We start from the raw sequence: 13,121 nt of genomic DNA, 5'->3' as shown, positions 1-13,121 counted from the left end.
CTGCCAGGATTCCTTCAGGCCACCCCTAACCTGGAGTGCAGATGCTGCTAAATGAACTTTTGTGGTATTACCTCCACCAGGTGACAATCAGCCCTCCTAAAGAGCCTCATCTCCTGAAGCTAGTAGTCTCTTTAGATTGTACTCATATTTATCCCACCAGGACTGCCTCTTCCACCCTCCTCACCATACCCAAGTTCTTCTCTGCCATAGATGACATTGAGGTCTTCACTCGTAACTTGAATAGGGTCCCTACCTGCTACCTAATACCCTGCTACCCTGCGTTAGTGCATAATAATTGTGTGTAAACTTGTATTATTGTGCTGCCTTTCTTTGTGTTTATCTATTTTGAGCAGATTTTTGGGGAGGTGTCAAGAGCTGTTTCATTTGTCTTTTGGGTAACGTTATAAAATGAACATATTTGTCTCTTATGTTCTGAAATGATGAGTTGTAAATATTAAATTAAACACAACATGGTGAAGATATGTCTAAAAGTGTGTTTTTCGTTCTAGTTTATGAGATGACTTTTATGTTAGGAATGATAGTGTAAAAGTTATTAATTTACTTGCGTTATGGATTTTTCTTCAGGTTAATGTGCCATTTGATTTCCACCGTGCAATCATTGGACAGAAAGGCCGAGATGTTCGTTACTTAATGGATCGTTATGATGTGCACATTGTTCTTTCGCCTGCTGACCAGAAGCTTGACATCATAAAGGTAATATTTGTGGTAGCTGCTATGTAATTGTATAAGAATTCCACTAAACATCATGTAAACAATTCTATGTTTTATTGTCATAGATATCTGGTACTCCTTCTTGTGTGGAGGATGCAAAGCAGGCTATTGAAGAAAAGTGTCGGGAACTGGAATCTGAACGTGAGGACCGTGTACGGAAATCGTTTGAAGTGAAGGTATTGTTTTCCATCAACTTTGTGATATTGTTCTTCTTTAATCCATTCACTTTTTATTTAAAGGGCTGCTGTGTATAATCAGAAACTGGATAAAAATCTACACAAGTTTAAAAGTGCCTTGCTCCTACAGCACACCTTAGTACAAAATTTGATAGATAAAAGCACAATAGGAATAATTTCATATTGGTTTTTTACTTCACATGCAGAGGATTTCTTACTCACTGGTAGTGTTATTTCAGAAGGAGGACTCTGTGTGATAAATTTTGAAGCACTCGGGTGGACGGATAGATCTTCACATATTTTTACGCTAACTGTATGGTTTTGTATGGTTTACATTTACAACATACATGCTATGTTTTTTTTTTTTTAGAAATGGTAGAATTTTTTCCCCCCTTGATTTGATTATTTGCTCTGTTCTTCCCCTGAACTTTTTTCACGAAGAGTTCGTTACTTTTATCTTAAGAGAAGAAATACAAAGCAGGAAATTTTTGTAAACAGTTTTCAACATGAGTTTCATTTACATATCTTGAAGTACTGTAGTTGGTAAAGCGTAAAAATTAGGAGACCAAGTTCTTTTCCTTCTAGTTGGCAGTGTATCAGTGTTTCAGTATACCTTGCATCTCTGTTTCAGTACAATTGATTACAGAGTTTTTGGATTCTCAGACATTAGAATTAACGAACAGGTGATGATTTTATCCCATCCTCATTAATGCTAAACATTGTACCGGTATGAGTGATTGAATGTTTGTTTCCTTGCATGAACATATTTAGTTTCATGTGCAGTGACTGAAAATGAAAGGTCCTGAATGCTCTTATCTCACTACTGTTTTGGAACCAATTGTAACACATTTTGAATTCTTTTTTTTTTTTTCAATATGTCTTGTTGTGTTTGTACCAGTTTGTGATCTCATTACTACTCTGGAATGCCTACCTGTAATCTTTGCCTATTTAATCATTATTGCATACACTTGCTCACTTATCACGCTCACCTGTATTAAACCGTGTTGATTCAGATTCTGAATCTGATGAATTGCCCTTTGCACTGTTGCAACATGTGGAAGGTCTAAAGTAGGATAAACTGACACTTCTGACACTTTAAGTGTATGATAATGGTACAGATAATATCAAAGATGAGGATAGGATTGCCACATCCCTTAGCTTCTCATGGAAGTTACAACATGGAAACTAATTGGAAGGGTAACAAAATTATAAGAAAAATACAAGGATTTTGCTCGGCAGACGTCAGTGCCTTCCAATTTGAAGGCCATTTAGAACACAATGAGATTCACTCTGTGGGAACAGAAAGATGTAGGAAATGATGGACTTAGGTTTGAATTATTTCAAGATAACAGGCATGGAGACAGAAGAACTATAAATCCCAGTACTAGAAAAGGATTGTAGAAGTTAGTTTGTTCACTGAAGTTTCTTGTTGAATGCTTAGTCTTGTGTATCCTGATACACAAACTAAGCAGACTCTTATATGGAAGAATCAACATCATACTTCGTAAGCTCATCCCGTGCTATGGTCTTTCTTAATAAAATACTTCTTGCCTTCCTCTTTGATATGTACCGTATTTACCCACTTAATTGTCACACTTTTTTTGACTAAATTTTTTGTTCTAAAATCATGCTGCGTAAATTATGAGGACTTTTTCTCGGAAAGGATAAAGTTAAACTGAAATTTCAAATAAAATAAATGAAATCACCAAGATAGGTGTGAAAATACCATTTTGTATGAACACTGAACGTTTATTTACAGATTAGACAAACATTAATAAAATCATTTTTATCACATCACATGCCATTTATATGTATTTACGGTAGGCTGTCAGTTTTCCATCACTGCAATATTATGCCATATACAAAGGAAATATTAACAAGTAAGTTTTGAAATATATATGATTTTAGTGTACCGGCAGGTCTACAGCTTTTTAACACTTGCTTCAGGTAGGTGACCAGGCGAATAAATTAGAGTGGTTTGCTTCACACTGTTGTACACTGCTACAGAACAGCCTACAAATCTGTAATGATAAATTAGATAATATGGTAGTACATGCATTAGCATTAACGTTCAAAATGCAAGTCGCATGCCAGTAATAATGAGAGCACTGATCAGACTTACCGGTACACTTCGCAATATTTCATCGTTGCCCTCTGCCAATGAGGAGTCATCACATTCAGAGGAGTGTGATTCGCTGTCAGTCCGTAAGTTGTCGTCTTCGAGACCATCCAGCAAGTTGGATATTCCCATTACCTGAAGCTCTTTGTAACTATTTCACATGGAATTAAATTCCAGCTTCCTATTATCCACTGGCACATTAATTATAAAGGAGGACACCGAATCTTACCACCTGGAGAGACTGTGTGTTTGTCGCTGCCATCCATTCCATATAGAAGCGCTGGATATGATCCTTAGAAGTTATGTTAATTGACGCATCTAGAGGTTGTAGAATATATGTCAGTTCACCTGAATTACTACCATATCTGTTCTACCTTCGAGAACAGAGTCCTTCACTTCTTGCGTGAGATGTACCCTACAGCTATCAACTACTAACATGGGTGGTAGGTGGAGTAGAGCAGACAGCTTTTAACCAGTCTTTCATTAGATCACTGTCCACACAGCCCTTTTCGTGCACACGTACATGTATCCCATGTGTAAAATGACATTTTGGCATTGTCTTTCTCTAGAAAACATACGGTGGAAATTTTCCTCCATTTGCAGTAATTGCAGGCATGACGGTGCATCATTGTTTTTCAGCGCCTTATGTCTTGATTAATACACTTGAAGTTCTTTTCTCTTGCGATGTTTTATTCCTTGGCATTTCAAAACATGCTGGTGTTTGGTCTTTATTGCCAATTTATGACAGTAAATACAAATTGTGTTCCTGCGGTCTAATTAAGAAGCAATGTAATTCAGTAACTTTTTCTGTGAGATCACTAGGCAGTTTTTGACACGGAGATGTTGTTCTTCATAGTACAATATTATTACGCCTAATCCATCTGTGTACCCAGCCATGGTTTACTTTGAAATCTGTTCTGGGTGTATTTCTTTGTGCTACAATTTCATGTGGACGAAATTGAAGTATTTCATGCAATTTCCCCGATTCCATTATTTCTTAATTCTTCAAATTACATTAAGAGCTCATTATCTATCTCAGGATATTTTCCATGCTTTGGATCTCTGAAGGATTGTTTACCTTTCTTAGCATCATGTAGAGACTCCTGCTTTCTCCAGTAGCAAACGTGTGCCTCAGACATGGAAAATTTTCACTCAACAGCGTGGTTGCTATTCTCCTTGGCGTATTTTATTACTTTTAGTTTTCCAGGCTGTAGTGGCTCAGACGGTTGAGGCACTGGCCTTCTGACCCCAACTTGGCAGGATTGATTGTGGCTCAGTCCGATGGTATTTGAAGGCGCTCAACTAAGTCAGCCTTATGTCGGTAGATTTCCTGGCCCGTAAAAGAACTCCTGTGGGACTAAATTCCGGCACTTCAGCGTATCCGAACACCGTAAAAGTAGTTAGTGGGACATAAAGTGAATAATATTATTATATTATTATTATTACTATTTTTAGTTTATATGCGGCTGTATAGTTGTTATACTCCCCCATGCTAACTGATGAACTGTAACTCCAGCACTTAATCCACTAAAAGACGCTTTACTGTATGCTACCTACTTACGAGAACTTGCAATGCTGTTCTTAACACACTACTGCACAGAACAAATTACAGCGTGTATCTGCGGTAACTACCCGCAAGCCTGTCACAAGCTTTCTGTACTCTAAAGATAGAACTACCCAAAACTCAGTCCAAGGTATAACCCCAGGCATGGGGATTGGAATGCAGCTTTGCTGAAGGTCAGACTGGACTATGGCTGGCGATGACGTCAAAGGGTAACTTCATTGCCTTCAGCGCTCAAGCTACGATGCAGAGTAGCTTACAGTTTGAGACAGCGAACATGATGTGGGCAAAATAATAATCCTAAGGATGACTCATCAAAATTGGGAGTGCAAAAATTATGTGAGCACGAAAATTATGCGGGTAAATGTGATATTTATTCAGTACAAACTTCGTTAAATAAACATTATTTGCCTTTACCTTTATAATATGGAATCTTATGTGTGGTTTTGGAGGAAGGTCCTTAGCAAAGAAATCCCCTGCAAAAGTCTTATCAATTGTAACATGTCAGGTGTAACAGCTTGGCATGCCTCTGTGATCAGTTGCTGAAGGTGACGAGGATTTTCAGTCTCTTGGACTTGTACGAGCTAGGATCTCTACTGATACAAATCTGGAACGAAAGAAAATCATCCAAAGAATGAGCACCCAACCAGTGAGAGCTCATCCAAAATGTTACAAAGTACCAGAGCATCATTCAGAGAGAACTGGAATCTAGAGATCATCTACAAAGATTGGAACTCAACATTCTATGTTGCAGAGATCGTCAGCAATGTCCAGTTGGCAATTAAAACCATATGTACACACGTTACCACAACAGGAATGTCTTTTAAGTCATACTGAAATCTGCATAAACCAAGGTGGTCAAAATTTGAACACTTGTGACACTGAATATTCAGGATACCCTACTTCCTACCTACAGACCATCAGATCATAGTCCAACCTGGCTAGACTACGTAACATCGGATAAAAACTGTTCTTTTTAGGACCAAATACAGAGTCGCTCTCTAGAACAGAATGATATGCGTCCATATTACAGTCAATGTGAAATGAAATGGCGTATGGCTTTTAGTGCCGGGAGTGTCCGAGGACAAGTTCGGCTCACCAGATGCAGGTCTTTCTTGATGTGACGCTCGTAGGTGACCTGCGCGTCGTTATGAGGATGAAATGATGATGAAGACGACACGTACACCTAGCCCCTGTGCCAGCAAAATTAACCAATTAAGGTTAAAATTTCCGACCCTGCCGGGATTCGAACCCGGGACCCCTGTGACCAAAGGCCAGCACGCTAACCATTTAGCCATGGAGCCTGACACAGTCGATGTGATTAGCGTTAACAGACAAAAAAAAATATATATATAGCAGCCTGTGAATAGAACCTACTGCTAGAGAGCTTGGCTGATGGAAAAGCAGTGATGCATGATTTAGCCACCTTAGCTACCGTGAGTCGTAGCACATAGACACTTACTGCCCCAATGTAGGATAGTGTTATTCGTAGCTGTGATAATTTTACACATTCATTATAGTTTAAGTAATAGAAATAACACTGCCGCTAATGATTTCTACCATATTTGCAAGCATTATATAAACGGTTTGGTTGTACTAAGCCCATAAAGAAGCAGATACCAATGTTTTTCGGATGACTATGATATACATTTAGTTGGGTTACCTACCTCCGAAAAGAATAAAGGTCTGGTGAACCACCCAGTATATTAATGCACCTGTGTATATGATATAATTAAACCGTAGTCTATGAATTGTTTATAAAACTATTTACATTACATTGTAACGATCTTTTGTTCATTTTATAGTTTGTCTTGATTCCTGTGGAAAATTTTAATTTCACTGTTAAAGTTCACTATCGACTCTAATATACATTGATACACCTGAATACGTCTGAACTTCTGTTAAGTACAATAAATTAAAATTTGGTCCACTTGACTTATTTGTAAAACTTGTTCATAAACATCATGTACAGTCTCCTTATGTTTACAATCATGTCAACATCAGGCAGTCAAGGACGTATTTTAAGTTTGTAAGATTGTGCCATACTAACACGTACGGTCGTATTAATACTAGAAGCATGAGACAGTCCTAACTTATTATTATTATTATTATTATTATTATTATTATTATTATTATTATTATTATTATTATTTAACAAAATTGTTGAAGCGAGCTTGAACATAAAGTACTATAATTATATATAGTTGGTAATGAAATAATGCACAGTTATCCAAAGGCTACACAATATAATCCAAGACTCGAAAAGAAGTGAAAGTGTGGACAGGTGGTAGACATCCATAGTGGATAGTACAAAAAAAAAAAAAAGGGGGTAGGCCTAAATATGATATGATATACCAGTCTTCATTTATGGTCATTTACCAAAAAGAGGGAATGAAGAGAAACAACCTCATAGAGCCAGGATTGGGGAAGTTTTCAATATCAAAAGAAGAACTATCTCCTTCAAAATGAATATATTTTTACCACATAACCTCAACAGTTGGTCGAACAGGAAATACAATTACAACCAAGATTCGAAGTAGTTACAAGTTAAACATTGCGAACAGTTAACGCTCATAAAATTAGAATTTCAAGTAGTGATACAAACTTCCCAACCGTGAGTTCTTATGAGAAACAATAAATATATAACTTACAAAAGATACACAGAAACACCAAGGACAAAAAAATATTGATAAAAGAGACATATTACATGAACAAGAAATGGATACAAATTCAATGGAAGAATTAAAGGGACAAAGAGAGGGAGGGTAACACAGTTTGTCTGTGTTGTAGCACTTGCTCACTCGGCTAAATCATCCACAAAACCGAAGTTCAGTTCAATGTAAGGTAACGTAGTAGAATAATTGCCGGGCTGAGTGGCTCAGACGGTTAAGGCGCTGGCCTTATGACCCCAACTTGGCAGGTTCGATCCTGGCTCAGTCCGGTGGTATTTGAAGGTGCTCAAATACGTCAGCCTCGTGTCGGTAGATTTACTGGCACGTAAAAAGAACTCCTGCGGGACTAAATTCCGGCACCTCGGCGTCTCCAAAAACCGTAAAAGAGTAGTTAGTGGGACGTAAAGCAAATAACATTATTATTAGTAGAATAATTTCTTGAAGATGTCCATCCAGGGACAACACGTAGTTCAAAATGAAGTTCATTTAAAGATACAGTAAAATACCAGTGTAACAAAAGTTTGGGGACCTCAGAAATTAGTTACAGTGAAATTTTGTTAGACTGAAGTAAGTCAATTCTTAAGAACTCGCCCATTGCTAAACCTGTTGAAGAATCTATGTTATTTCAACATGAATTTACACATAAAAAACCTTAACACTATATTTATTAAACGAGAGGAAAATTAGGACACATATATATAATGTATATATACATGAAGTAATGATATATAAAGTACAGATACTTGCAAGAAGTTTTCAACATCCCAAATTTTACCCTGTACCGGTACATTATGTCCACGACTTTATTTTTTGAAAAAGTCCGCGATTTTCTTCTGAACACTCCCAGACACAAACAGTTATTCAAGGTAGTCAGCAACCACTGCGCTTGAATTTAACACATTCTGGCACATCACTTTGTGACAGAAGAAAATCCTGAAGACTACATGCCATATTTGTTGCCTGCACAAGGGTCAAAATCTGTTGAACACTTTCAGGCACATCTTTCTCTTCCACCTCATCATCACACGGATTCCTATCACTTATAAAATCTGCCACAATCTCTTCTTCAGTGATTACCTTTTCCACTAACACATCACAGTCCACGTTGACATAATCATTGGCAGATCCAACACTTCACACAAATGCTTCCAGTTCTCCTCTTTTTCTGCATCCAACTCTTCACTTTCTGCGATGTTGTATTCTCCATAACCCACTCCAGCGTTTCTAAACCAGTTCCTGGCTACCTCTTCTTTCAGTGATCTCCATGCAGCACTGAACATCTGCATTGCTTCCAATAAGTTGACATGAATGTCTCTGTCTGAGGCAATGTTACATAGCATACGCCGGACCACACGAGCACAGTAATGCCGCTTCACTGTGTGAATTATCCCTTGATCCAGTGGCTGCAGAACTCGGGTAGTATTTGTAGGCAAAAATAAAATTTTTACATGCTCCAAGTGACGAAGTACACAATTTTGCGACTAGCAATTGTCTAAGATGAGAAGAATTCTCCTCTTTTCGGCCTTCATCCGTCGTTCCAAGCACAACAACCACTCTTCGAAGATCACTGATGTCATCCAAGTCTTGTGCCTATATTCACAGGGCAGATGTTGTACTCCCTTGAAGCACCTTGGCTTTCCATACTTCCCAATTATCAGAGGCTTCAGTTTATCCATCCCTGTGGAGTTGGTGCACAAAAGAGCTGTTATCCATTCTTTTGAGCTTTTGCCCTCAAAACACTTATTTCCTTTGAATTCAAGGGTTTTGTTTGGCATTAATTTGTAGAATAATGCAGTCCCGTCTGCATTATAAACATCCGCTGGCGAATATTCTTTTGAGGCAGCTGATAGTGTCTCCATCCACCATGAAGATGCAACTTCCTTTGAAACACCGTTTGCTTCACCATTTACAACCATGTGGGAAATGCCATATCTTTATCGGAACCTATGATGCCAACCAGTACTCCCCATAAATTCCAGAAATCCAAGCAAACGTGCAGGGGATTTGTGCACGCTCGCTAACAGTGGACCATTGACAGGAATGTTTCTGGTCCACATTTCGACAAACTACGTATTCCTTTCTAAAAGAATTTTTTTTTTTTTTTTTTTTTTTTTTTTTTTTTTGAGTCCACCTTTTCAATACATTGTTTTTATTGATTTACATTTTTTTTAAAATATTATTGTTATGTCATAAACGGGACATGTTTCACCTATTTTTCAGGCACCTTCAGCCGCTGTTCCTACTACCTAAGATCAAAATAGCCAGGATCCTAGATTTTGCTTAATAACAAAATTCTTAAAATTGTTAAGCTGACATGAATAGTTTTAAATAAAATAATTTTTTTGTGTATTGTGTGTTCTGTAAAATCATCCAGCAAGTGTGGGTGGTTATGACTAGTAAATTATGTTAACAAGTACCGTACATAAAAACATTTAGCTTATATACAATTACTCTGTATAAAAAAGTGAGTTTAGAATTATTGTACGTTTGATAAAAACATAATGATATACTTTTAAAAACTTGTGATGATATTGGTTGGTTTAGATTATATTCATCTGTAATATCTTCAAACCCACACAGCGACAGGCGGCAGGATTTTACATAATTTAATAACCATAAAACAATATTCAAACAACAGTTCACGCAATAACTCATGGAAATGTTACCAAATTTTATTCCCAAGGTCACATCCAAGACCATAAAGCATCATTTTGACAACTTTCCTTGCAATATCGTTAGGAAGCGCTACCGAATTTTATTCCCAAGGTGACACTCAGGTCCATGAAGATTTGAGTGAAAGCACGTACACATTGGATTATATACATACATACATTATCATTATAGACTGTTATGACTTTCAGCGTTCAGTCTGCAAGCCTCTGAGAATTTACTAAATGTCGCCACAATTCCCTATTTACAGCCAGTGGTGTGGCCTCATTTAGTTCTATACCTCTTATCTTTAAATCGTTAGAAACCGAGTCTACACATTGTTGTCTTGGTCTCCCTCTACTTCTCTTACCCTCCATAGCAGAGTCCATTATTCTCCTAGGTAACCTATCCTCCTCCATTCGCCTCACATGACCCCACCACTGAAGTCTGTTTATGTGTACAGCTTCATCCGTCGAGTTCATTCCTAAATTAGCCTTTATATCCTCATTCCGAGTACCCTCTGCCATTGTTCCCACCTGTTTGTACCAGCAATCATTCTTGCTACTTTCATGTCTGTTACTTCTAACTTATGAATAAGATATCCTGAGTCCACCCACCTTTCACTCCCGTAAAGCAAAGTTTGTCTGAAAACAGACCGATGTAAAGATAGTTTTGTCTGGGAGCTGACTTCCTTCTTATAGAATACTGCTGATCGCAACTGCGAGCTCACTGCATTAGCTTTACTACACCTTGATTCAATCTCACTTACTATATTACCATCCTGGGAGAACACACAACCTAAATACTTGAAATTATCGACCTGTTCTAGCTTTGTATCACCAATCTGACATTCAATTCTGTTGAATTTCTTACCTACTGACATCAATTTAGTCTTCGAGAGGCTAATTTTCGTACCATACTCATTGCACCTATTTGCAAGTTCCATACTAGCACAGAAGTCCAGCAAATGCTTCCCATTCCCATTAGCTTCCATATCTTCTCCACATTTACCAATCACCCTTTCGTATCCTTCAGTTCTATTCCCCACTCTCGCATTGAAATCGCCCATTAGCACTATTCTATCCTTGCTGTTGACCCTGACCACGATGTCACTCAATGCTTCATAAAACTTGTCAACTTTATCCTCATCTGCACTCTCACATGGTGAATACACGGACACAATTCTTGTCCTGATTCCTCCAACTGACAAATCTACCCACATCATTCGCTCATTTACGTGCCTAACAGAAACTATGTTGTGTGTAATGGTATTCCTGATAAAGAGCCCTACCCCAGACTCTGCCCTTCCCTTTCTAACACCCGTCAAGTACACTTTATAATCTCCTATCTCTTCCTCATTATCTCCCCTTACCCGAATATCACTTACTCTTAGCACATCCAGATGCATCCTCTTTTCTGACTCAGCCAGTTCTACCTTCTTTCTTCCATAAGCCCCATTAATATTGATAGCGCCCCATCAAATTCCATTTCGTTTGCCAAGTTGTTTCCAAGGAGTCCCTCGCCTGTCAAATGAGAGTGGGACTCCATTACTCCCATAGGTCCGAGGCTTGCTTAAAATGTTCCGAGCTTGGTAAATTCATGAAGCAGGATGCTACCCTACTTGCACATAGTTCAAGTGAGGATCTCTCCTCTAACCGGTTATGGACCACCAGTGAATTGTATAGTCCTAGCCGCCTGAGCACAAGGAGGGACATGACTCAGAATATGTCAGAGATGCCCACTCCCATTCCATAGCAACTGGTATCCCGACTCTCAGGACCACTTACTAGGCCACTCAGCCGTTGCCCATGGTTCACGAACTAGGACGTGACTACAGTAACCCACAAACATGAACCATACACATTGGATATTACAGACTAATATAATCTAAACCAACCAATGTCATCACACGTTTTTTTAAAGCATATCATTATGTTTTTATCAAATGTACAATAGTTGAATCGATTATTTCAGAAACCTGTCAAGCGCCAAGTCTGTCATTTTTACGAAAATGAAAAAAACTGTTTTCTGATACTTTGTGTCTAAGGAAAGTGTTTTGTCTTTATTAACTTTGCTGTAAAACAAATCCAAAAAAGTTTTCACTTAACTGGTTTCTGAAATAAATGAGTGTTGCAAGCATATTTTTAGGGGTAATTCTTGAATTATGAAAGTAGTTTATCATAATACCCATATTTGTGGAAATAGAAAATATTTTAATAGGTTTAGACTACATTGCTGATACAAATATAATTATTAAAAGGATGAAATCAGCAATGTCTGCTCATCATGACAGGAGGTAATCAATCATCAAAAAACAAACACAGCACATCCTGTCTCTGTAGTAGGCCATTGTAAAATACTGTTATAAAAGTGTTCATATCCCATCAGGTAAGGTTTTAGGGCATTTAGGTCTCGTATCTTCTTGATATTGATGAGCACGTAAAGCAAACAATAACAAAAAATAATGTAGGGCTCAGACCAGGTACTTCCTTGCCTGAGTAAGAAATATAACCTTCTCCTTTTACCCTTGCGTTCTGAATAATATTACGCGTGTGAGTTTGTTTGTCTACCACCCAGTTTCCTTTCAGATACAAGTTCGTCTTCTGAACTTTCAGACATATCACAACGGTTATAAAAACACTGCACGAAACAAAAGAAACACTTTTTCAATCAGTTGTTCATGAAACTACGAACATGCGATTCCAGAATCACAACATTGGCAATAAAAACAGCTGAACAGCTGGCTATTCTGGATTCAGAGCAGCAGTGCCAACCGGCAAGGTGTGGCACATCACAAAATGTACCAGCAGTTTACTGCAGAAACCAGCCAAGCGGTGTCATCGCTCAACTGGTTTCTAAACTAAATACGAAATTCAGCGTAATTCCTGACCATTATAGGAGGACGTTTCTTGACTGGTTTTCTACTTTTGACTAGTACCATCATGCGGGGAACACCATGGGTCGCCTTTACTTGCAAGTAGTACCTCTATGTTAGGTACGAAATAGGTTTGTGCTTAGTAGCAGCAGTGGGTGTGGACTGTGGGTTTCCAGTACCCGTGAGTCGTACCCATGTAACACCACGGGTCTGGGCGTTGCCTGTGATTAGTACCACTATATGAGCGACACCGTGGGTCTGCGTTGCCTGTGATTAGTACCCACGATGTGAGGAACACCACAGGAATACCCGCGCCCGTGATTACTACACCTAGGTG

At 38.3% G+C, this 13,121-nt stretch overlaps 1 protein-coding gene across 3 annotated transcripts in view; it reads left to right on the top strand.

Moving 5' to 3' along the window:
* The window catches only part of Dp1 (satellite-binding protein 1 Dp1), a 344,304-nt gene that overhangs the window by 251,845 nt on the left and 79,338 nt on the right, over positions 1-13,121 (top strand). For all 3 annotated transcript variants that reach the window (XM_068226305.1, XM_067141586.2, XM_068226304.1), the window contains exons 17-18: positions 586-714; positions 798-908. In XM_068226305.1, the coding sequence (XP_068082406.1) occupies positions 586-714; positions 798-908 (240 nt within the window). The remainder of the gene's footprint in view (positions 1-585; positions 715-797; positions 909-13,121) is intronic.

Source organism: Anabrus simplex, chromosome 2 (genome assembly GCF_040414725.1).
Source record: "Anabrus simplex isolate iqAnaSimp1 chromosome 2, ASM4041472v1, whole genome shotgun sequence".
Lineage (NCBI taxonomy): Eukaryota > Metazoa > Arthropoda > Insecta > Orthoptera > Tettigoniidae > Anabrus > Anabrus simplex.
The sequence above is the reverse complement of the archived record's forward strand: the minus strand, read 5'-3'. Positions and strand labels throughout refer to the sequence as shown.